Raw genomic sequence first — 25,137 nt, forward strand, 5'->3', positions numbered from 1 at the left:
GGAATTTAGGGGGAACCCCACGTAATTTTTTTTTTTAAATTTTGGCCGGGGTTCCCCTTAATATCCATACCAGACCTGAAGGGCCTGGTATGGAATTTAGGGGGACCCCCACGTCATTTTTTTTTTTTAATTTTGGTTCGGGGTTCCCCTTTGGGGAATTTCCATGCCGTTTTTATCAATGAACTTCTATGTGTATTGTCGGCAATGCAATAGCCGCGGGTAGTTTTAAATGAGTTTTTTCCTTCAAAATGTCATTTTGCTGTCAGACTGTTCTAAACACAGGAAACATGCGCCCCTTTACAGGCACACTATAGACACCCCCCAGGTACGAAATTTAAAGGGATATTACACTTTTATTGATTGACTTTAAGTATTATTAAAATCACTGCTCCTGAAAAAACGGCCGTTTTTAAAACTTTTTTTTGCATTGATCCATGTCCCCTGGGGCAGGACCCAGGTCCCCAAACACTTTTTATGACAATAACTTGCATATTAGCCTTTAAAATTAGCACTTTTGATTTCTCCCATAGACTTTTAAAGGGTGTTCCGCGGCATTCGAATTTGCCGCGAACACCCCAAATTGTTCGCTGTTCGGTGAACTTGCGAACAGCCAATGTTCGAGTCGAACATGAGTTCGACTCGAACTCGAAGCTCATCCCTACTACAGAACTTAGATTAGGATGAGGATATCTAATTGTAGCTAATATTTCCCCCATTCAGAAACACTGTAAATTACAGCTGTAGCAGAAAAATGCCTGTTGAGAAAAGTTAAGGCTAAGTTCACACAGGCAGCCAAGATGGTAAAAACAAGCAGCTAATCTGTGTATTTACTACCCCCTACTGCCTACCTACAAATTTACATGACAGCTGTTCAGGCAAATTCTCACTGCCATCAAGGTGTGTCAATTTAAACTCTACAAGTCGCATTCCATTCACAAAACACACCCAATAAAATGAATAGGACTGTGACACAACGATGTGGCAAATGCATGCCATGTGTTTGTGGCGCGATATGCCATGTGGTTGCAGCACAGTAAAGCAGAAGGCAGCTGTATCATCTTTTGACACCTGCAAACTGGCACTTATCCATGGTGGATCACTTTTTGGAGGGGTGGTAAAGTCTGCTGGCCATGTTAAAGAGGCCATAACTTACATCCGGCTTCTGCCTCTGGCATCTAGGCAGGGGTGATGTCAAATTCCTTCTGAGGACATCCTGAGGATGAGAAGCTTCTTCTGTACTATGCTGTAAGATCTTCTCATGAGATTTGGGATACTCATCACTCCGAGGATCTCGCTGGAAGGATGGTTAGGTTACCTTCTTCTGTGTGGAAGTGGGTGCAGGGTAAGAATATCTTAACTTTTCTCTACAATTTTTTTCTACAGCTATGGACCAGTATGGAATAAGTGACCTTGCCCTTTGTTGCAAGATGTGTTTTATTACAACTATACATTCATACATTTTCCATTTCAGTGACTCTAAAATTACTGTAAATAGGGGATTAATATGTCTGCAGATGTTTAACATGTCCATACAATGTTTAATTGTGACTATTCTCGGGCCCTGACATACAAGAGAGTACATTACAATGCACAGGGCTTTTATCCCAGAGAGTAGGTGCAGGTACACCCCCCTTTCAAGTCAGCCCTTGTCTCCCCCCATCCACCTCCAAGCACCGTCCCTTGGTTCCACCACTTTTTTTGGTGCTAGGTAGTTTTAATGGAATTTGCAAGTGAAAGGCAATAAAATAGACCCTCCAGTAAAAATAGACCCCTCCCGGCAACAATAGACCCCCTCAGCAACAATATATTTCCCTAGCAACAATAGATCCCTCCCAGCAACTATAGCCCCCCAGGAGCAATAGCCCTTGCCCCCAAGCTACAATAGATCCACTCCAGCAACAATAGATCTCCCAGTAGCCAGCAACACTAGACCCCTCCCTCAACAGTAGATCTCTCCCAATAACAATTGACCCCCAGAAAATATAGATCCCCCACCGGCAGCAATAGATCCCCCCAGTGACAAAAGATCCCCCAGCAGCCAGCATGAATGGACCCTCCAGCATACCCCAGCACTCCTTGTCATTATATACATTCAGTGCTGGAGGTGGAGGAACTGTGTTCCGCTGCGTTCCCACTGAAAAAAAAGCCCTGACAATGCATAGGATAAAGGTTAATAAAAGTCTAATGCCGCGTACACACGAGCGGACTTTACGGCAGACTTTGCCCGGCGGACTTTTCGACGTACTTTAAGATGGACTTTCTGAATGAACAGACTTGCCTACACACAATCCACCAAAGTCCGTCAAATTCGTACGTGATGACGTACGACCGGACTACAACAAGGAAGTTCATAGCCAGTAGCCAATAGCTGCCCTAGCGTGGCTTTTTGTCCGTCGAACTATCATACAGACGAGCGGACTTTTCGACCGGACTCGAGTTCGACGGATTGATTTAAAACGTGTTTCAAATCTAAGTCCGTCCAACTTTTGAGAAAACAAAGTCCACTGGAGCCCACACACAATCGAATTGTCCGATGAAATCCCGTCCGCCGGGCAAAGTCTGCCGTAAAGTCCGCTCGTGTGTACGCGGCATTATACATTAGGATCTGATACTGAATCCTTATCCTTTTCAAATGTTATAGACATGTCTGCTCTTCATTACATATTTTGTTATAAACAGCAGGGCATAAAATAATTAAACTTAATAATGTTGCTGGTTTCAGACTCATACTTTGTTACATTAATTAATATGTATGTTCTAATTTGTTCATAAAAATTTCAGTCAAAACATACCATGTGAATAGCTGTTTCTTACTCTATATTTAGATACTCATTTATTTTATTGCAGTTATTACGTTTGTATGTGTGGAGATGGAGCAAATGATTGTGGGGTAAGTGATTTTTATGTTAAATTTTGAATAGGTGGCATCAGATTGTAAGTCTAATAGGGCGTACACACGGTCGGACTTTGTTCGGACATTCCGACAACAAAATCCTAGGATTTTTTCCGACGGATGTTGGCTCAAACTTGTCTTGCATACACACAGTCACACAAAGTTGTCGGAAAATCCGATCGTTCTGAACGCGGTGACGTAAAACACGTACGTCGGAAATATAAACGGGGCAGTGGCCAATAGCTTTCATCTCTTTATTTATTCTGAGCATGCGTGGCACTTTGTCCGTCGGATTTGTGTACACACGATCGGAATTTCCGACAACGGATTTTGTTGTCGGAAAATTTTATCTCCTGCTCTCAAACTTTGTGTGTCGGAAAATCCGATGGAAAATGTTTGATGGAGCCCACACACGGTCAGAATTTCCGACAACACGCTCCGATCGAATATTTTCCATCGGAAAATCCGACCGTGTGTACGGGGCATTAAACTTCGGTTCTTTATAATACTGTTAAGTTTCAATAATTCAGTTTTCGAAATAATTTTTATCATTTTACCAACAATTAAACATTTGGCCTGTTTTCTTTCAACAAAGAGATTCATTAGCTTTAATTCCTTTACTGTCCCCAGTGCCTCCTCAATAATTATAGAACAAAATGTTGTTTCCATCACCGTTCTGAACACCATTCTTCAGTAGGACTTCATTTTGGAACCAAATTCTGATTCCTTACAAATACAATTGGAAAGGATCATGAAGGAATTTAGGGAGTATAGGTATTCCAAAAAGATAAAAAAAAAATAGGTATAAAGAGATATTTACCCTTTGTATACCATTCGGATTGGGTTTGTTTCTCAGTGGATACAGGGCTATTTATTGACTACCTGGATTCAATATCTTTCTACACCAGATGTGATACTGCATAAATATACACCTTGGAGCCTAGAAAGTGTAAGAATGTTTCATGTTCGGTGGTTGGATTTGTGTGACAAATACTGATGCTATTTGCACAGGATCTGCCATTACAGGAACAATACGTGAAAGACTGTAGTCCTGTTGTGCATAATTAGCTTGCCATCTCACAGACTTGTATGATTTGTATGAAAATATACAGAATATACAGTGCCTTGCAAAAGTATTCACCCCCTTGGCATTTTTCGAGTTTTGTTGCCTCACAATCTAGAATTAACATGGATTGTTTGAGGATTTGCATCATTTAATTTACAAAACATGCCCTCAACTTTGAAGGTGTTTTTTTTTTTTATTGTGAAGCAAACAACAAATAGGACAAAATAACAACAGAAAAAGTCAATGTGCATAACTATTTACCCCCCTAAAGTCAATACTTTGGTGAGCCACCTTTGGTGGCTATCACAGCTCCAAGTCGCTTTGGATAAATCTCTATGAGCTTGCCACATTTTACCACTGGAATTTTTGCCCATTCCTCCTTGCAAGACTGCTCCAGCTCCTTCAAGGTGGATGGTTTGCGCTTGTGTGCAGCAATCTTTAAGTCTGACCACAGATTTTCTGTTGGATTGAGGTCTGGGCTTTGACTAGGCAATTCCAACACATTTACATGTTTCCCCTTAAACCACTCAAGTGTTGCTTTATCAGTGTGTTTGGGGTCATTGTCCTGCTGGAAGGTGAACCTCTGTCCTAGCCTCAAATCACACACAGAGTGGTACAGGTTTTGCTCAAGAATATCCCAGTATTTAGCACCATCCATCTTTCCCTCAACCCTGACCAGTTTCCCAGTCTTGACTGCTGAAAAACATCCCCTGTTACCACCATGTTTCACTGTGGGGATAGTGTTCCTTGGGTGATGTGATGTGTTGGGTTTGCGCCAGACATAGCGTTTTCTTTGATGGCCAAAAAGTTCAATTTTAGTCTCATCAGACCAGAGCACCTTCCTCCATACATTTTGGGAGTCTCCCACATGCCTTTTCGCAAACTTCAAATATGCCATTTTGATTTTTGCTGAAAGTAATGGCTTTCTTCTGGCCACTCTGCCATAAAGCCCAACTCTATGGAAGGTACGGTTATTGTCGTCCTATGTACAGATACTCTAGTCTCTGCTGTGGAACTCTGCAGCTCCTCCAGGGTTACCTTAGGTCTCTGTGCTGCCTCTCTGATTAATGCCCTTCTTGCCCGGTCCGTGAGTTTTGGTGTGCGGCCGTCTCTTGGCAGGTTTGCTGTTGTGCAATGTTCTTTCCATTTTGTTATGATAGATTTGATGGTGATCCTAGGGATCATCAAAGATTTGGATATTTTTTTATAACCTAACCCTGACTTGTACTTCTCAACAACATTGTCCCTTACTTGTTTGGAGAGTTCCTTGGTCTTCATGGCAGTGTTTGGTTAGTGGTGCCTCTTGCTTAGGTGTTGCAGCCTCTGGGGCCTTTCAAAAAGGTGTGTATATGTAATGACAGATCATGTGACACTTAGATTACACAAGGGTGGACATCATTTCACTAATTATGTGACTTCTGAAGGTAATTGGTTGCACCAGAGCTTTTTATGGGCTTCATTACAAAGGGGGTGAATACATACGCACATGCCAGTTATCATTTTTTTATTTCTGTAAAATAGTTTTATGTATATATTTTTCTAATTTTACTTCACCAACTAAGACTAATGTGTTCTGATCCATCACATATAATTCAGATTAAAAAAACTTTGAACTACTAACCTATTTTGTTACTAATGTAACAAAATAGGTAAAAAGCCAAGGGGGGTGAATACTTTTGCAAGGCACTGTACCTTGCTCTGTGTGGACTACGGGGTGGCATTTCACAAGATAAGCTTCAGTTCTGATCTTCACATAAAGTACTGTATATGTAAACCCTCACCTTGTAATACAACCCATTTAGTTTAAAGCGGAGTTCCACGCAAAAATGGAACTTCCGCTTTTCGGAACCCTCCCCCCCTCCGGTGTCACATTTGGCACCTTTCAGGGGGGAGGGGGGTGCAGATACCTGTCTAAGACAGGTATTTGCAACCACTTCCGGCATAGACTCCCACGGGAGTCTATGCCTCTTCCTGTCCCTCAGCGCTGTCTCCTGGGAAACACACAGGTCCCAGGAGATAGCGGGGACCAGTTACGATGCGCAGCACGACTCTCGCATGCGCAGTAGGGAACCGGGAAGTGAAGCCGCAACGCTTCACTTCCTGATTCCCTCACCTAGGATGGTGGCAGCAGCTGCCGAGAATCGAGCGGGTTATCGGCGTCAGCTGCCGACATCGCTGGACCCTGGGACAGGTAAGTGGCCATTTATTAAAAGTCAGCAGCTGCAGTATTTGTAGCTGCTGGCTTTTAATATTTTTTTTTTTAGGTGGATTTAGGTGGACTCCCTCTTTAAAATAGAAATGAAAAACAAAAATAGAAATTAAAACATACACATATTTATATGTGTATATGTATATGTATATGTGTGTGTGTGGTGAAGGGAAGCGCTGACAAATCAATTAGTTACTCGTCTGCTGCACCTGAAATACCCTAAATACCAGGAATAAAAAACGATTGATTGTGTGAAGATGCGATGACTCTGTGTGAAAAGGTAAGTAATCTTACAGTGAACACTGCAAATTAATTAAAAACCTATGTGGGTATAAAAAAATATATACATACATATACTAAATCAACCAATAAACGTTGTTGCCTATTGCGAACCCAAAAAAAAATAAGAAATAGGCCTCTTTCACACAGCCGATCTGTTCAGGTCCGCCTGTCAGTTTTTTAGGCAGACCTGAACGGACGCTCCATAGACATCTATGGAGCGTCCGATGTCAGCGGTGACATGTCCACTGACATCCGACAAAGTGTGACTCTACAGTCCATCGTCATCCGATCCCCCATAGGGGAGAGCGGCACTCTGACAGGTCCGTCACTGCACAGTGTGCAGAGACAGATCTGTCATCTGCCTGCTCAGCGGGGATCGATGGAGCGATCCCCCGCTGAGCAGGGCGGGCTCCGTACATGAACACGTCCGTGTGAAGGGGCCCTAAAACAATTAGAAACAACAGGCGTATAGTCTTGATTAGAATGACCTGTAACCAATAAATATATACATAGTATAGTCTCCAGTTCTAGTAAATCAAACACTGTCTGTCCTAACAAAAGGTAAAAAATTTAGAAACTGCCCTCCTGCATTGTATGTTACTGGGGACAAATACACATGTGACTGTCCAGGAATTCTTAGAATCAGCCATGACACCTTCTCCTTACAAAGCTGTAAATCAGGCATCCATTCAAGCCCTCGTACAATGGTATAGATAGAGGAACCCACTCCATCAGCCGTAGATGAGCAGCTATACTTGCCAATTCATCCGGGTCTTCTGGGAGCTGTTGTCCACCGCGAACTTCCGCGATTTGGTAGACAGAGGAATACATTCCTAAGCTGTGGATCAGCACACATGCTCCGTGACCTTTGCGGGTCTAGTAAGCAGCCAATTTTATTACTTTTGAGCACGGTGGTGTCTTCATATCGTAGTCTGTAAAGTGCCTATACACTTTGGAATCGGCATCTGTTTGATTTGGAATTTATGAGACAATTGGTTTTGCTCTCAATTCAGTCAATTCACTCTGTTGAATCTGATCTGCCTTCATACTGAATTTTTAGAACCTGAGAGAGACTGCTTACAGTATATCTCTACTCTTTTACCCGTCATTTAATTTCAGAACATACACATGTTGTGTTCAGTTGTATTGGTTTCACTCATTTATTGTGTACACACAGGCATCAGATACTATGTATATATTTTTTGGTTACAGGTCATTCTAATCAAGACTATGCGCCTGTTGTTTCTAATTGTTTTAACCTTATTTTTGTGTTCACATTAGGCAACAACATTTATTGGTTAATTTTCATTGTGAGATTACTTACCTTTTCACACAGAGTCAGCGCATCTTCCCACAATCAATATGTATATATACTGTCTGTCCTGTCCTGTCCTATCCCTTTGCAGCTTCAACTCTTCTGAGAAGGCTGTCCACAAGATTTAGGAGTGTGTCTATGGGAATGTTTGACCATTCTTCCAAAAGTGCATTTGTAAGGTCAGGCACTGATGTGGATGAGAAGGGCTGGCTCACAGTCTCCGCTCCAATTCATCCCAAAGGTGTACTATCGGGTTGAGGTCAGGACTGGATCCGATCAGATCTTTACTAGCGTCCCCAGCAGTTTAGGGTTCCCAAAAACGCAGTGTTAGCGGGATCAGCCCAGATACCTGCTAGCACCTGCGTTTTGCCCCTCCGCCCGGCCCAGCCCACCCAAGTGCAGTATCGATCGATCACTGTCACTTACAGAACACTAAACGCATAACTGCAGCGTTCGCAGAGTCAGGCCTGATCCCTGCGATCGCTAACAGTTTTTTTTGTAGCGTTTTGGTGAACTGGCAAGCACCAGCGGCCTAGTACACCCCGGTCGTAGTCAAACCAGCACTGCAGTAACACTTGGTGACGTGGCGAGTCCCATAAGTGCAGTTCAAGCTGGTGAGGTGGCAAGCACAAGTAGTGTCCCGCTGCCACCAAAAAGACAAACACAGGCCCGTCGTGCCCATAATGCCCTTCCTGCTGCATTCGCCAATCCTAATTGGGAACCCACCGCTTCTGCAGCGCCCGTACTTACCACATTCACATCCCCAACCAAATGCAGTCGGCTGCATGAGAGGCATTTTTATGTCCTCCCGAGTACCCCTACCCAACAAACCCCCCCAAAATAGATGTCGTGTCTGCAGCAAGCGTGGATATAGGCGTGACACCCGCTATTATTGTCCCTCCTGTCCTGACAATCCTGGTCTTTGCATTGGTGAATGTTTTGAACGCTACCATTCACTAGTTGAGTATTAGCGTAGGGTACAGCATTGCACAGACTAGGCACACTTTCACAGGGTCTCCCAAGATGCCATCGCATTTTGAGAGACCCAAACCTGGAACCGGTTACAGTTATAAAAGTTACAAGTTTGCAAAAAAAACACAAACAAAAATAAAAAAAAATAGTTGTCGTTTTATTGTTCTCTCTCTCTCTATTCTCTCTCTGGTGTTCTGCTCTTTTTTACTGTATTCTATTCTGCAATGTTTTATTGTTATTATGTTTTATCATGTTTGCTTTTCAGGTATGCAATTTTTTATACTTTACCGTTTACTGTGCTTTATTGTTAACCATTTTTTTGTCTTCAGGTACGCCATTCACGACTTTGAGTGGTTATACCAGAATGATGCCTGCAGGTTTAGGTATCATCTTGGTATCATTCTTTTCAGCCAGTGGTCGGCTTTCATGTAAAAGCAATCCTAGCGGCTAATTAGCCTCTAGACTGCTTTTACAAGCAGTGGGAGGGAATGCAACCCCCCCCCCCCGTCTTCCGTGTTTTTCTCTGGCTCTCCTGTCTCAACAGGGAACCTGAGAAAGCTGCCGGTGATTCAGCCAGCTGACCATAGAGCTGATCAGAGACCAGAGTGGCTCCAAACATCTCTATGGCCTAAGAAACCGGAATCTACGAGCATTTTATGACTTAGATTTCGCCGGATGTAAACAGCGCCATTGGGAAATTGGGGAAGCATTTTATCACACCGATCTTGGTGTGGTCAGATGCTTTGAGGGCAGAGGAGAGATCTAGGGTCTAATAGACCCCAATTTTTTCAAAAAAGAGTACCTGTCACTACCTATTGCTATCATAGGGGATATTTACATTCACTGAGATAACAATAAAAATGATTTAAAAAAAAAAAATGAAAGGAACAGTTTAAAAATAAGATAAAAAAGCAAAAAAATAATAAAGAAAAAAAAAAAAAAAAAAGCACCCCTGTCCCCCCTGCTCTCGCGCTAAGGCGAACGCAAGCGTCGGTCTGGCGTCAAATGTAAACAGCAATTGCACCATGCATGTGAGGTATCACCGCGAAGGTCAGATCGAGGGCAGTATTTTTAGCAGTAAACCTCCTCTGTAAATCTAAAGTGGTAACCTGTAAAGGCTTTTAAAGGCTTTTAAAAATGTATTAATTTTGTTGCCACTGCACGTTTGTGCGCAATTTTAAAGCATGTCATGTTTGGTATCCATGTACTCGGCTTAAGATCATCTTTTTTATTCCATCAAACATTTGGGCAATATAGTGTGTTTTAGTGCATTAAAATTTAAAAAAGTGTGTTTTTTCCACAAAAAATGCGTTTGAAAAATCGCTGCGCAAATACTGTGTGAAAAAAAAAAATGAAACACTCACCATTTTAATCTGTAGGGCATTTGCTTTAAAAAAATATATAATGTTTGGGGGTTCAAAGTAATTTTCTTGTAAAAAAAAATAATTTTTTCACGTAATCAAAAAGTGTCAGACAGGGTTTTGTCTTCAAGTGGTTAGAAGAGTGGGTGATGTGTGACACAAGCTTCTAAATGTTGTGCATAAAATGCCAGGACAGTTCAAAACCCCCCAAATGACCCCATTTTGGAAAGTAGACATCCCAAGCTATTTGCTGAGAGTCATGTCGAGTCCATGGAATATTTTATATTGTGACACAAGTTGCGGGAAAGAGACAAATTTTTTTTTTTTTTTTGCACAAAGTTGTCACTAAATGATATATTGCTCAAACATGCCATGGGGATATGTGAAATTACACCGCAAAATACATTCTGCTGCTTCTCCTGAGTACGGGGATACCACATGTGTGGGACTTTTTGGGAGCCTAGCTGCGCACGGGACCCCGAAAACCAAGCACCGCCTTCAGGCTTTCTAAGGGCGTAAATTTTTTATTTCACTCTTCACTGCCTTTTACAGTTTCGGAGGCCATGGAATGCCCAGGTGGCACAAACCCCCCCCCAAATGACCCCATTTTGGAAAGTAGACACCCCAAGCTATTTGCAGAGAGGTATAGTGAGTATTTTGCAGACCTCACTTTTTGTCACAAAGTTTTGAAAATTGAAAAAAGAAAAAAAAAATTTTTTTTTCTGGGCTTTCTTCATTTTCAAAAACAAATGAGAGCTGCAAAATACTCACCATGCCTCTCAGCAAATAGCTTGGGGTGTCTACTTTCCAAAATGGGGTCATTTGGGGGGGTTTTGTGCCATCTTGGCATTTTATGGCCTTCAAAACTGTGATAGGTAGTGAGGCGTGAAATCAAAAATTTATGCCCTTAGAAATCCTGAAGGCGGTGCTTGGTTTTCGGGGCCCCGTACGCGGCTAGGCTCCCAAAAAGTCCCACACATGTGGTATCCCCATACTCAGGAGAAGCAGCTGAATGTATTTTGGGGTGCAATTCCACATATGCCCGTGGCCTGTGTGAGCAATATATCATTTAGTGACAACTTTTTGTAAATTTTTTTTTTTTTTGTCATTATTCAAGCACTTGGGGCAAAAAAAATAAATATTCAATGGGTTCAACATGCCTCTCAGCAATTTCCTTGGGGTGTCTACTTTCCAAAATGGGGTCATTTGGGGGGGTTTTGTACTGCCCTGCCATTTTAGCACCTCAAGAAATGACATAGGCAGTCATAAACTAAAAGCTGTGTAAATTACAGAAAATGTACCCTAGTTTGTAGACGCTATAACTTTTGCGCAAACCAATAAATATACTCTTATTGACATTTTTTTTACCAAAGACATGTGGCCGAATACATTTTGGCCTAAATGTATGACTAAAATTTAGTTTATTGGATTTTTTTTATAACAAAAAGTAGAAAATATCATTTTTTTTCAAAATTTTCGGTCTTTTTCCGTTTATAGCGCAAAAAATAAAAACGGCAGAGGTGATCAAATACCATCAAAAGAAAGCTCTATTTGTGGGAAGAAAAGGACGCAAATTTCGTTTGGGTACAGCATTGCATGACCACGCAATTAGCAGTTAAAGTGACGCGGTGCCGAATTGTAAAAAGTGCTCTGGTCAGGAAGGGGGTAAAATCTTCCGGGGCTGAAGTGGTTAAGAGTTCCCTTCACTGGAACTAAGGGGCCAAGCCCAACCCCTGAAAAACGCCCCCACACCATAATCCTGACTTCAACCCGATAGAACACCTTTAGGATGAATTAGAGTGGAGATTGTGAGCCAGGCCTTATCATTCAACGTCAGTGCCTGATCTCACAAATGCGCTACTGGAAAAATGGTCAAACATTCCCATAGACACATTCCTAAACCTTGTGGACAGCTTTCCCTGAAGAGTTGAAACTGTTATAGCTGCAAAGGGTGGGCCAACTCAATATTGAACCCTACGATCTAAGACTGGGATGCTATTAAAGTTCATGTGTGTGTGTAAAGGCAGGTGTCCCAATACTTTTGGTAATATAGTATATGTGTGTGTGTGTGTATAATATATATATATATATATATATATATATATATATATATATATATATATATATATATATATATAAATAAATATATATATTATATATTTATTTATAAGTGATCTCATAATCTCTGTTCTTAGCTGCTAAGGAGCTTAGAGCCAGTATCTGACCCCCCTGGGGTGAATGTGCTCATGCCTAGTGTGGTCAGTTTGAAATAGGAAAGCGGGGGACTGGCAGGATCAACAGGTATTTCACACGAAGGAAGAAAAGAACACTTTTGCATGCAAGTACGTGGTACAGCAGGCAAATATCTTGAATGTGAAAGGTTGGGTTAACTTATTCTTTAAGTCTGATCTTCACCTTACCTTATATGGCTATTGGAAGTTATCTTGATATACTGTACTGTATGAGAGGTTTACTTGTGTTACTTGGATGTTTTACAATGCCACATTTTACAGCTATTTGAGAATCTACAAAATTTCCTATATACAGTAGCTATTAAACGTTATCCTAATTAATGGGAGGTCTACTGACTTGTCACCTGAATGTACAACTGGGAATGATTGATTGTTCAGATGATTATCATTGTCATTATCATTATGTGTGCTCCTACAAAAGTGTCAGAGACACAATATCATTTCTCTTTCTTTCATTGATGGACACAGCTCCTTTAATTCTTGACCTTAGGGTTATCATGCCACCTTCAGGAGAGGACTAGGCAGAACATGTAAAACATGTAAAAACAGCAAGACTGCACAGCACCTCTCAGGGGGTGGTCCCTCTGGCTATAACCCCTCACCCTGCTTCCTGCAACTCAGTTTTTTTCTGCCTAGTGTAAGAGAAGGATCTGGCTCCCTGAGGGGACCATTGGTCCTGGGAATTTTTTCATTTGTTCTAAAATTTTGATCCTGTGATCTACATTCAACAGCTGGGCTGGGTGATAGGCTGGATAATATAGATCCTTGTAGTCTCCCCAGCCTGGCCATCGAGCGTGAGCAGACCCTAGCTACGCGCTGAGTCAGCTACGACATGCCCCTTTCTGCTCCTGGGGTGGCCAGTGAGCTATATGCTCCGGGGGAAACACATATGACCGGGCTACTGCTGTCCGTGTCACAGTGTGCCGTGGCCAACAGCCACCCTGTACTGCTCGGGTAATGGGTATGTGGTGGAATGCGTCTGGCAATCCCATCAGGAGGGGTATACATATAGTTACATAGTAGGTGAGGTTGAAAAAAGACACAAGTCCATCAAGTCCAACCTATGTGTGTGATTATGTGTCAGTATTGCATTGTATATCCCTGTATGTTGTGGTCATTCAGGTGCTCATCTAATAGTTTCTTGAAGCTATCAATGCTCCCCGCTAAGACCACCGCCTGTGGAAGGGAATTCCACATCCTTGCCGCTCTTACAGTAAAGAACCCTCTACGTAGTTTAAGATTAAACCTCTTTTCTTCTAATTTTAATGAGTGGCCACGAGTCTTGGTAAACTCTCTTCTGCGAAAAAGTTTTATCCCTATTGAGGGGTCACCAGTCCGGTATTTGTAAATTGAAATCATATCCCCTCTCAAGCGTCTCTTCTCCAGAGAGAATAAGTTCAGTGCTCGCAACCTTTCCTCATAACTAAGATCCTCCAGACCCTTTATTAGCTTTGTTGCCCTTCTTTGTACTCGCTCCATTTCCAGTACATCCTTCCTGAGGACTGGTGCCCAGAACTGGACCGCATACTCTAGGTGCGGCCGGACCAGAGTCTTGTAGAGCGGGAGAATTATCGTTTTATCTCTGGAGTTGATCCCCCTTTTAATGCATGCCAATATTCTGTTTGCTTTGTTAGCAGCAGCTTGGCATTGCCTGCCATTGCTGAGCCTATCATCCACTAGGACCCCCAGGTCCTTTTCCATCCTAGATTCCCCCAGAGGTTCTCCCCCCAGTGTATAGATTGCATTCATATTTTTGCCACCCAAATGCATTATTTTACATTTTTCTACATTGAACCTCATTTGCCATGTAGTCGCCCACCCCATTAATTTGTTCAGGTCTTTTTGCAAGGTTTCCACGTCCTGCGGAGAAGTTATTGCCCTGCTTAGCTTAGTATCGTCTGCAAATACAGAGATTGAACTGTTTATCCCATCCTCCAGATCGTTTATGAACAAATTAAATAGGATTGGTCCCAGCACAGAACCCTGGGGCACCCCACTACCCACCCCTGACCATTCTGAGTACTCCCCATTTATCACCACCCTCTGAACTCGCCCTTGTAGCCAGTTTTCAATCCATGTACTCACCCTATGGTCCATGCCAACAGACCTTATTTTGTATAGTAAACGTTTATGGGGAACTGTGTCAAATGCTTTTGCAAAATCCAGATACACCACGTCTACAGGCCTTCCTTTATCTAGATGGCAACTCACCTCCTCATAGAAGGTTAATAGATTGGTTTGGCAAGAACGATTCTTCATGAATCCATGCTGATTACTGCTAATGATATTGTTCGTATTACTAAAATCCTGTATATAGTCCCTTATCATCCCCTCCAAGAGTTTACATACTATCGATGTTAGGCTAACTGGTCTGTAATTCCCAGGGATGTATTTTGGGCCCTTTTTAAATATAGGTGCTACATTGGCTTTTCTCCAATCAGCTGGTACCATTCCAGTCAGTAGACTATCTGTAAAAATTAGGAACAACGGTCTGGCAATCACTTGACTGAGTTCCCTAAGTACCCTCGGATGCAAGCCATCTGGTCCCGGTGATTTATTAATGTTAAGTTTCTCAAGTCTAATTTTAATTCCGTCCTCTGTTAACCATGGAGGTGCTTCCTGTGTTGTGTCATGAGGATAAACACTGCAGTTTTGGTTACTGAAGCCCCCCGATTCACTCGTGAAGACTGAGGAGAAGAATAAATTCAATACCTTCGCCATCTCCCCATCCTTTGTAACCAGATGTCCTTCCTCATTCTTTATGGGGCCAATATGGTCTGTCCTCCCTTTTTTACTGTTTACATACTTAAAGAATTTCTTGGGATTTTTTTTGCTCTCCTCCGCTATGTGTCTTTCATGTTCTATCTTAGCTGTCCTAATTGCACCTTTACATATCCTGTTGCATTCTTTATAAAGTCTGAATGCTGAGGATGATCCCTCAACCTTGTATTTTTTGAAGACCGTAAGTAAGTATGTAAGTAAGTAAGTAAGTAAGTATGGCTCTCCCAGCCTCGGCAGGATGAAGCAGCTGGGCATTCCCTGGGGGGCCGACTAGGGGGTCTCTCACTCCCCCTTTTCCTCTCTCCCTATCCCTCATTCCCTCCTCCCCCTGCTGGGGCCACTGTGTGACTGGGCATGAGGTGCGATGTATGTACCTGGCCAGGGGTCCTCTGGGGGGGCTCCGGGCTTTGGCGGGGGGCTGCGCTGGCTGTCAGGGTCCATTTTTTCTTTACTGCCCTTTTTTTCTTCTCTGTGAGGTGCTTGGGCTATTTTGCATGAGGAGAGGCCGCTGCGTATTTTCCTGTAGTCTTATGCATTGTATGTTCTGTCAGCCTTTTCTAGAATGTTCGGCGGCCATTTTCTTGGTGATTTTTACTAGGATGTCCGGCGACCATTTTCTTGTAGCCTCAGCATGTTTTTACCTCTAGTGCTGGGTCTGTCTCAGAACAGCGCGTTTTTCACTCTGAACACTTTGAGACTGAAACAGGGCAGAGCAGTCAGCGGCAGCACAGTGCAGTGTAGCACTCGGTCAGGGTGGTGAGTCCTGCGGAGGGGCCCCTCAGTCTGTGAGCAGCTAGAAGGGTGGAATTGGGGTACCTTGCCTTAAGTCCCCAAGTTGTGGCAGGCCAGTGAGGGTCAGCATGGCATTAGAAGCTGGTGCTTCTTCCCTAGACATCCCTGCTATTGCAACCGGCTCACCTGCTAAAACTGCGGTGGCTATGGACGCTTTGTCGGTGGTCCTGGAGACCTTTGTTGCCAGGGTGGAAGCGGCGTGTGGGCGCAGGGGGGGTAAAAAAATGTCCCCTGCCCCCTGTTTTCTGGGGAGAGCTCTGATTCAGACTCGGGTCCTGTGGTGCCTGGCGGCCCCTGTTCTGAGGTGTCAGAGGATGTGGACCAGGACTGTTCGGACAGTGAGAATGACTCTGTGTCTGGGTTAGTGCAGGAAAAAGCACTAGTAGGAGCACTTATCACTGCGGTGCCGGATACCCTGAAGATACAGGATGCAGCAGGACCCTCTGCTGAGGTGGTGGTCCCTTTTGGGTCCCCCAAACCGGCCCGCACGCCTTTCCGTATTTGACTTATTTTGATAAGTTCATCTACAAGGAATGGGGAAGCCTGCAACGGACCTTTTCAGTACCAAGAAGAATGCTTTACCCCTTTGAGGAGAGCCTCCTGAAAAAATGGGCGTCTCCCCCGGTCGTTGACCCCCTGGTATCCAGGTTAAATAAAGTAACCATGATTCTGGTAGAAGGGACTCCTGCCTTCAAGGACCCGGCCAACAGGAGGGCCGAGGCAGTGGCCCAGTCCATGTTTAGGAGCCACGCCGTAGGCAAGTGCCCTCCTTTTCCACTCAGAAATGGCTTTTTCGCCCGCCCGGGTCGGCGGGTAAGCGTTCCCAGTCCGACAAGGCGCCTGCTGAAGGACAGAAGCGTCCCTGGTTTCACAAGCCAAACAAGTCTGCGAGCAAAAATGTTACTGCATGAAGGTTTGCCCCTGCCCAACTCTCGGGTGGGGGGTCGTCTTTGGGAGTTTGCAGCTCGGTGGACCTCCCTACATGGTCAACCAATGGGTTTGCGAACTGGTTTCATCGGGATACAAGATAGTGTTTCTTTCTTGTCCATCAAACAGATTTTTTCCCTCCAACCTACCTCTACTTCCGGCTCATCAGGAAGCCCTGTTCAGGGCAGTACGGCACCTGCTGCTGCGCGGGGTGATAGTACCTGTACCGACGATGGAAAGGTTTCAGGGATTCTACTCCAATCTGTTTGTAGTCCCCAAAAAGGAGGGGGTACGTCCAATCCTGGACTTGAAGGCCCTCAACAGATACAGGATGCAGCAGGACCCTCTGCTGAGGTGGTGGTCCCTTTTGGGTCCCCCAAACCGGCCCGCACGCCTTTCCGTATTTGACTTATTTTGATAAGTTCATCTACAAGGAATGGGGAAGCCTGCAACGGACCTTTCCAGTACCAAGAAGAATGCTTTACCCCTTTGAGGAGAGCCTCCTGAAAAAATGGGCGTCTCCCCCGGTCGTTGACCCCCTGGTATCCAGGTTAAATAAAGTAACCATGATTCTGGTAGAAGGGACTCCTGCCTTCAAGGACCCGGCCAACAGGAGGGCCGAGGCAGTGGCCCAGTCCATGTTTACGGTGGTGGGGTCAGCGTTACGACCTGTGCTAGCCACGGTGTCGCAGACACTTACTGAATGGGAAAAGTTGCTGCACCGTGAATTGGAGAAGCAACAGTCTTCCCTGGTCTGCGTAGAACTGGCAGATCAGATAGTGCATGGCCTTAAGTATGTTTGTGATGCGGCCCTGGATACGATCCCCCTGCTCTCTAGAGCATCAGTATCAGCAGTGGTTCTACAGCGCCTGATTTGGCTGAAATGCTGGTCTGCGGACCAGGCATCTAAAAAAGCACTGACAAGGTGAGAGGCTATTTGGAGCTTTGCTGGATGACATTATTAAAAATGTTACTGGTGGGAAGAGCACATTGCTCCCACAGTCCAGGAAGGGTAAGGAGCCACGCCGTAGGCAAGTGCCCTCCTTTTCCACTCAGAAACGGCTTTTTCGCCCGCCCGGGTCGGCGGGTAAGCGTTCCCAGTCCGACAAGGCGCCTGCTGAAGGACAGAAGCGTCCCTGGTTTCACAAGCCAAACAAGTCTGCGAGCAAAAATGTTACTGCATGAAGGTTTGCCCCTGCCCAACTCTCGGGTGGGGGGTCGTCTTTGGGAGTTTGCAGCTCGGTGGACCTCCCTACATGGTCAACCAATGGGTTTGCAAACTGGTTTCATCGGGATACAAGATAGTGTTTCTTTCTTGTCCATCAAACAGATTTTTTCCCTCCAACCTACCTCTACTTCCGGCTCATCAGGAAGCCCTGTTCAGGGCAGTACGGCACCTGCTGCTGCGCGGGGTGATAGTACCTGTACCGACGATGGAAAGGTTTCAGGGATTCTACTCCAATCTGTTTGTAGTCCCCAAAAAGGAGGGGGTACGTCCAATCCTGGACTTGAAGGCCCTCAACAGCTTTGTGAAAGTGCAAAGGTTCAGGATGGAATCAGTTCGCTCCGTGGTCGCTGCACTCCATCAGGGGGACTTCCTGGCATCCCTGGATATCCAGGACGCATATTTACATGTTCCCATATGACTCAGGCATCAGAGGTTTCTGCAATTTGCAGTCGGGGAAGAGCACTACCAGTTTGTGGCTCTCCATTTTGGCCTGGCGTCGGCACCCCGAGTCTTTACCAAAGTGTTAGCTCCAATTCTGGCGCTGTTAAGGCAACGTGGGATCGCAATCGTGGGTTACCTAGACGACCTCCTCCTGAAGGCAGCTTCTGCCTCAGAATTAAGGGAGGATGTAACGATCACCATGCAGACTCTCCGGGAGTTTGGTTGGGTGCTGAACCTAAGGAAGTTGGTGTTAGTGCTGACTCAACGCCTGGAGTACCTGGGCATACTGTTGGACTCCTCAGAAGCAATAGTTTTTCTCCCTTCGGACAAGCTACAGACTCTTCAAGCTAAGGTGAGATTATTGGTGAACCGCAGGTGGTCGTCGATGCACTTCTGCATGCGAGTTCTGGTTCTCATGGTAGCCACTTTCAAAGCGGTACCGTACGCTCAATTTCACACTCGAGTCCTGCAAAAGGAGATTTTCTCAAAATGGAATAAATACCCATTATCCCTGGATTGTCAAATTCGGGTGAGGCAGTTTGTTAAGGATTCCCTTCTCTGGTGGCTGGGGTCTCCGGCACTTCGGTTCGGGAGATCGTTCCTGCCTCTCCATTGGACGGTGACCATGACGGACGCCAGCCTGACCGGTTGGGGGGAGTTTTGGGCGTACTGTCAGCCCAGGGCCTCTGATCGGAAGTTGGGATTCTTCCAGCGACCAATGTGCTCGAGCTTCGGGCGATCAGACTGTGCCTCTCCACATGGTCCAGGAGGCTACAGGGGCGTCCGGTCAGGATCCAGTCAGACAACACCGTGGCATATGTCAACCATCAAGGATGAACAAGGAGCTCGGCCGCAGCACGGGAGGTCGCTCACATCCTCCAGTGGGCAGAGTAACACGTGTTGGCCCTGTCGGCCATATACATTCCGGGCAGGGAAAACTGGCAGGCGGACTACCTAAGTCGTCAGATGCTAGACCCAGGGAAATGGTCTTTGCATCTGGATGTATTTCAGCTCCTTTGCCTAAGGTGGGGCACACCAGATGTGTACCTCCTGGCCTCTCAGCTCAACCGGAAGGTGCAGAGTTTCGTGTCCAGGACAAGAGACCCCTGGGCGGACGTGTCAGACGCGTTGGTGGCTCCATGGGGGTATTATCGGCTGATTTATGCCTTTCCCCCCCTCAAACTTCTACCATGTCTACTGCACAGAGTGGAGGCCGAGGGGATTCCGGTCATTCTGATTGCCCCAGATTGGCCTTGGCGTCCTTGGTACTCCGACCTAGTACGACTGGTGGCGGATGTTCCTTGGGGCTGCCGATGTGAGAGGACCTTCTATCGCAAGGTCCGATACTTCATCCTGCTTTACCGTCGCTGGTTTTAACGGCATGGCTGTTGAAAACCAGGTACTAAGGGACCGAGGTCTGTCAGAATTGGTAATTTCCACTATGCTGAGGGCACGTAAGTCGTCTTCTGGAAAGATTTACCATCATACATGGAAGGCTTACATCTCCATGTGTGAGGAGATGGGGTGGCGTCCGCGCACAAATTCAGTGTCCAGGATCCTGCTGTTTTTGCAGCAAGGAGTGGATCAGAAACTTGCCTTAAGCACCATCAAGGGGCAAATATCTGCCTTAGCTGTCTTTTTCCAACGTCCCTTGGCGACTCACTCATTGGTGGGTACTTTTGTACAAGGGGTTCGACACGTAGTTCCTCCGGTTCGACCACCACTACCTCCATGAGATCTGAATCTGGTACTCCAGCGTTTGAAAACATTAGGGAGATTCCCTTGTTAACTCTTTCTCAGAGAGTAGTCTTTCCAGTGGCTATTACATCTCCAAGGAGGGTTTCGGAGTTGGTGGCCTTGTCATGCAAGTCTCCCTACCTGGTCATCCACAAGGATAAGGCGGTGCTACGTCTGCAGCCCTCTTTCCTTCCAAAGGTGGTTTCGGCATTCCATCTCAATGAGGACATCGTGTTACCATCCCTATGTCCTAAGCCGACACACCCGGAAGAGGTTGCCTTACATTCCCTGGACGTGGTCGGGGCTCTACGGGTGTATCTGTCTGCTATGGCTCCCTTCCGGAAGTCAGACTCTCTGTTTGTCTCGGTGGCTGGTCCGAAAAAAGGTCTGGCGGTCTCGTTGTCCACCATTTCTCAGTGGATCAGACAGATCGTGGTTCAGGCCTATGCCCTAAAGGGGCGGGTGCCCCCTTTTCCTGCCACGGCTCATTCCACCAGGGCAATTGGAACCTCCTGGGCTTTCCGACATCACACTCCTGGTAAACGCATCTTTTGATGCATAAGTTGGCCACTGGTTTTGATGGCAGCCGTTTCAGATGGCACCTCCTCTGTTGAGGTGTTCCTTTTGTTGTGGGTGAAGTTATGTTTTTGCTGTTTCGACCCCTCGTTTTTTGACACTGCTTGGGGACGTCCCTAGGGTCAAGAACGTAAGAGAAAAAGGGATTTTTGTACTCACCGTAAAATCCTTTTCTCTGAAGTTCATTGATGGACACAGCAACCACCCCTCCTATTTTTGTTTGTACTGCTTTTTGGGGAACTGAGCTGCAGGAAGCATGGTGAGGGGTTATAGCCAGAGGGACCGCCCCCTGGGCGGTGCTGTGCAGTCTTGCTGTTTTTACATGTTTTACATGTTCTGCCTAGTCCTCTCCTGAAGGTGGCGTGATAACCCTAAGGTCAAGAATTAAAGGAGCTGTGTCCGTCAATGAACTTCAGAGAAAAGGATTTTACGGTGAGTACAAAAATCCCATTTTTTTCTTTCCTGATAGCACAGATTATACAGTATACAGTGCCTTGCAAAAGTATTCACCCCCTTGGCTTTTTACTGATGGATCAGAACACAATAGTCTAAGTTGGTGAAGTACAAACAGAAAAATATATACATAAAACTATTTTTCGGAAATAAAAAACTGATAATTAGTATGTGCGTATGTATTCACCGCCCATAAAAAGCTTTGGTGCAACCAATTACCTTCAGAAGTCACATAATTAGTGAAATGATGTCCACCTGTGTGCAATCTAAGTGTCACATGATCTGTCAATTCATATACACACCTTTCTGAAAGGCCCCAGAGGCTACAACACCTAAGCAAGAGGCACCACTAACCAAACACTGCCATGAAGACCAAGGAACTCTCCAAACAGGTAAAGTAAGGGACAATGTTGTTGAGAAGTACAAGTCAGGGTTAAGTTATAAAAAAAATCCAAATCTTTGATGATCCCTAGGATCACCATCAAATCTATCATAACCAAATGGAAAGAACATGGCACAACAGCAAACGTGCCAAGAGACGGCCGCACACCAAAACTTATGGACCGGGCAAGGAAGACATTAATCAGAGAGACAGCACAGAAACCTAAGGTAACCCTGGAGGAGCTGCAGAGTTCCACAGCAGAGACTGGAGTATCTGTACTTAGGACAACAATAAGCCGTACGCTCCATGGAGTTGGGCTTTATGGCAGAGTGGCCAGAAGAAAGCCATTGCTTTCAGCAAAAAACAAAATGGCACGTTTTGAGTTTGCAAAAAGGCATGTGGGAGACTCCCAAAATTTATGGAGGAAGGTGCTCTGGTCTGATGAGACTAAAATGTAACTTTTTGGCCATCAAAGAAAATGCTATGTCTGGCGCAAACCCAACACATTACATCACTCGAAGAACACCATCCCCACAGTGAAACATGGTGGTGGCAGCATCATGCTGTGGGGATGTTTTTCAGCAGTCGGGACTGGGAAACTGGACAGAGTTGAGGGAAAGATGGATGGTGCTTAATACAGAGATATTCTTGAGCAAAACCTGTACCACTCTGCGTGTGATTTGAGACTAGGATGGAGGTTCACCTTCCAACACTTAACACTTCCAAGGTTCACCTTCCAACACCCTTCCAACACTTAACACTTGAGTGGTTTAAGGGGAAACATGTAAATGTGTTGGAATGGCCTAGTCAAAGCCCAGACCTCAATCCAATAGAAAATCTGTAGTCAGACTTAAAGATTGCTGTTCACAAGCGCAAACCATCCAACTTGAAGGAGCTGGAGCAGTTTTGCAAGGAGGAATGGGCAAAAATCCCAGTGGTAAGATGTGGCAAGCTCACAGAGACTTATCCAAAGCGACTTGGAGCTGTGATAGCCGCAAAAGGTGGCTCTACAAAGTATTAACTTTAGGGGGGTAAAAAGTTATGCACATTCACTTTTTCTGTTATTTTGTCCTATTTGTTTTTTGCTTCACAAAAAAAAAAAAAAAAAAATTTCAAAGTTGAGGGCATGTTCTGTAATTTAAATGATGCAAATCCTCAAACAGTCCATGTTAATTCCAGGTTGTGAGGCAACAAAACACGAAAAATGCCAAGGGGGTGAATACTTTTGCAAGGCACTGTATAGCCTAGATGTAGCCCATTAACAAAGCTCAGTTGATGCTATACTCAGATGTGTGGGCATGGACTACTATTTTCGCTCAGAGAAGCATGAACAGGGGGGTAATATACCCTATATTATCAGTATATATGCCTTTACACGCACGTGAAATTTAATGGCATCCCAGTCTTAGTCTGTAGGGTTCAATATTGAGTTGGCCCACCCTTTGCAGCTATAACAACTTCAACTCTTCTGGGAAGGCTTTCCACAAGGTTTAGGAATGTGTCTATGGGGCCATTCTTCCAGAAGCACATTTGTGAGGTCAGGCACTGATGTTGGACGAGAAGGCCTGGCTCGCAGTCTCCGCTCCAATTCATCCCAAAGGTGTTCTATCAGGTTGAGGTCAGGACTCTGTGCAGGCCAGTCAAGTTCCTCCACCCTATACTTGCTCATTCATGTCTTTATGGACCTTGCTTTGTGTACTGGTGTGCAGTCATGTTGGAACAGGAAGGGGCCATCTCCAAACTTTCCCCACAAAGTTGAGAGCATGAAATCATCCAAAATGTCTTGGTATGCTGATGCCTTAAGAGTTCCCTTCACTGAAACTAAGAGGCCAAGCCCAACCGCTGAAAAATAGCCCCACACCATAATCCCCCCTCCACCAAATGATTTGGACCAATGCATAATGCAAGGTCCATAAAGATATGGATGAGCAATTTTGGGGTGGAGGAATGTGACTGGCCTGCACAGAGTCCTGACCTCAACCCGATAGAACACATTTGGGATGAATTCGAGTGGATACTGTGAGCCAGGCCTTCTCGTCCAACATCAATGCTTGACCTCACGAATGCGCTTCTGGAAGAATGGTTAAACATTCCCATAGACACACTCCTAAACGTTGTGGACAGCCTTCCCAGAAGAGTTATAGCTGATATAGCTGCAAAGGGTGGGCCAACTCAATATTGAACCCTACGGACTAAGACTGGGATCCCATTTAAGTTCATGTGCGTGTAAAGTCAGGCGTCACAATACTTTTGAAAAAATAGTGTATGTTTGGGTTTCAATAAGTATCAGTATCTGTTTAGATATTAATGTTGCATGGTATCGTGTATTCAAATTATGAACTTGTTTATGCTAGTGAACTGTTTTAATATTTAGGCACAACTTTAGTTGTTCTTTTCTTTTTTCAATATCTATATGCTACCATTATTACCATTGACCTAAGTAAGGGACATCTTAGAATTTGGTACTTTCTACTGTACAAAAGAAATGAAGGATGTATTATATAAAGATGTGTTTTAATATATGCAGACAAATAATAAACCCATAAACATAGGGTATGTTAATTTAAAATTATCTACTTTAAATGTGGCAATCTAATATTAAAAATAAATGCAGGTTACTTAAAACCTTTTTTTTTCTTCTTTTTTTCCAGGCTTTAAAGATAGCTCATGCTGGAATCTCTTTGTCAAGTCTAGAAGCATCTGTGGCCTCTCCTTTTACATCAAAAGTCCCAAATATTGAATGTGTACCAAAACTGCTAAAGTAAGCTGCTTACCACCAACATATTTTTCATTTTTCTACATGAAATTAATTCTGGCATTTGCTTAATTTATAAACTATGGTTATATCATTGCTCTTCTTTAAATAATCTAAAAAAATGTAAAATTGAGGTCTGGGCAAACAGCTAAATACAGAGTTGAAAAGGTACCTGGGAACTGTTTTGTATTTTCTATCACAGCCCTGTTAGACTGGTTGGGGTCCTGAAGGCAGGTTTTCTCTGTAGGTAGGTCACCTCCTTCCCACAGCCTGTGACTAGACAATGAAACAGAAGCCACAGCTTGATGAGGTCATCACTCTGCTCTCTTCTCCTATCAACCTTTTCCTCATTGGCAAAAGGAAAACACCTGACGCGCTTCAAGTACTGCCAGAACCCCCCACCCCCCGTTTGAGCAGGGCCGGATTAGCCACAAGGCCACCGAGGCCAGGCCTCGGGGCGGCAGTGGTGTAGGGGCGGCGCCGCTCCTGCAGCGACTTCGCGGCCGCCCCCCCTTCGTGCTGCAGTCTATTATGGGCACCAGTGCCCATAGAAAGATGGCCGTGAGCCGACCACGAAACTGCGCATGCGCCGTTCCGAAGCCGGCCGGGCTCGGGAAAGCTCGTGAGCGCTCGGCCGCTCGGCACATGCGCAGTAGCGTACTTGCGCCGGGCGGCGCATGCGCAGTAGCGTACTTGCGCCGCCCAGCGCCATTTT

At 44.9% G+C, this 25,137-nt stretch overlaps 1 protein-coding gene across 3 annotated transcripts in view; it reads left to right on the top strand.

Annotated features, from left to right (window-relative positions):
• Positions 1-25,137, top strand: part of LOC141139850 (probable cation-transporting ATPase 13A5) — a 356,120-nt gene that overhangs the window by 265,436 nt on the left and 65,547 nt on the right. For all 3 annotated transcript variants that reach the window (XM_073626380.1, XM_073626382.1, XM_073626381.1), the window contains exons 22-23: positions 2,848-2,890; positions 24,319-24,428. In XM_073626380.1, coding sequence (XP_073482481.1) covers positions 2,848-2,890; positions 24,319-24,428 — 153 coding nt within the window. The remainder of the gene's footprint in view (positions 1-2,847; positions 2,891-24,318; positions 24,429-25,137) is intronic.

This window comes from Aquarana catesbeiana, linkage group LG04 (assembly GCF_042186555.1).
Source record: "Aquarana catesbeiana isolate 2022-GZ linkage group LG04, ASM4218655v1, whole genome shotgun sequence".
In the NCBI taxonomy this organism is placed as follows: domain Eukaryota; kingdom Metazoa; phylum Chordata; class Amphibia; order Anura; family Ranidae; genus Aquarana; species Aquarana catesbeiana.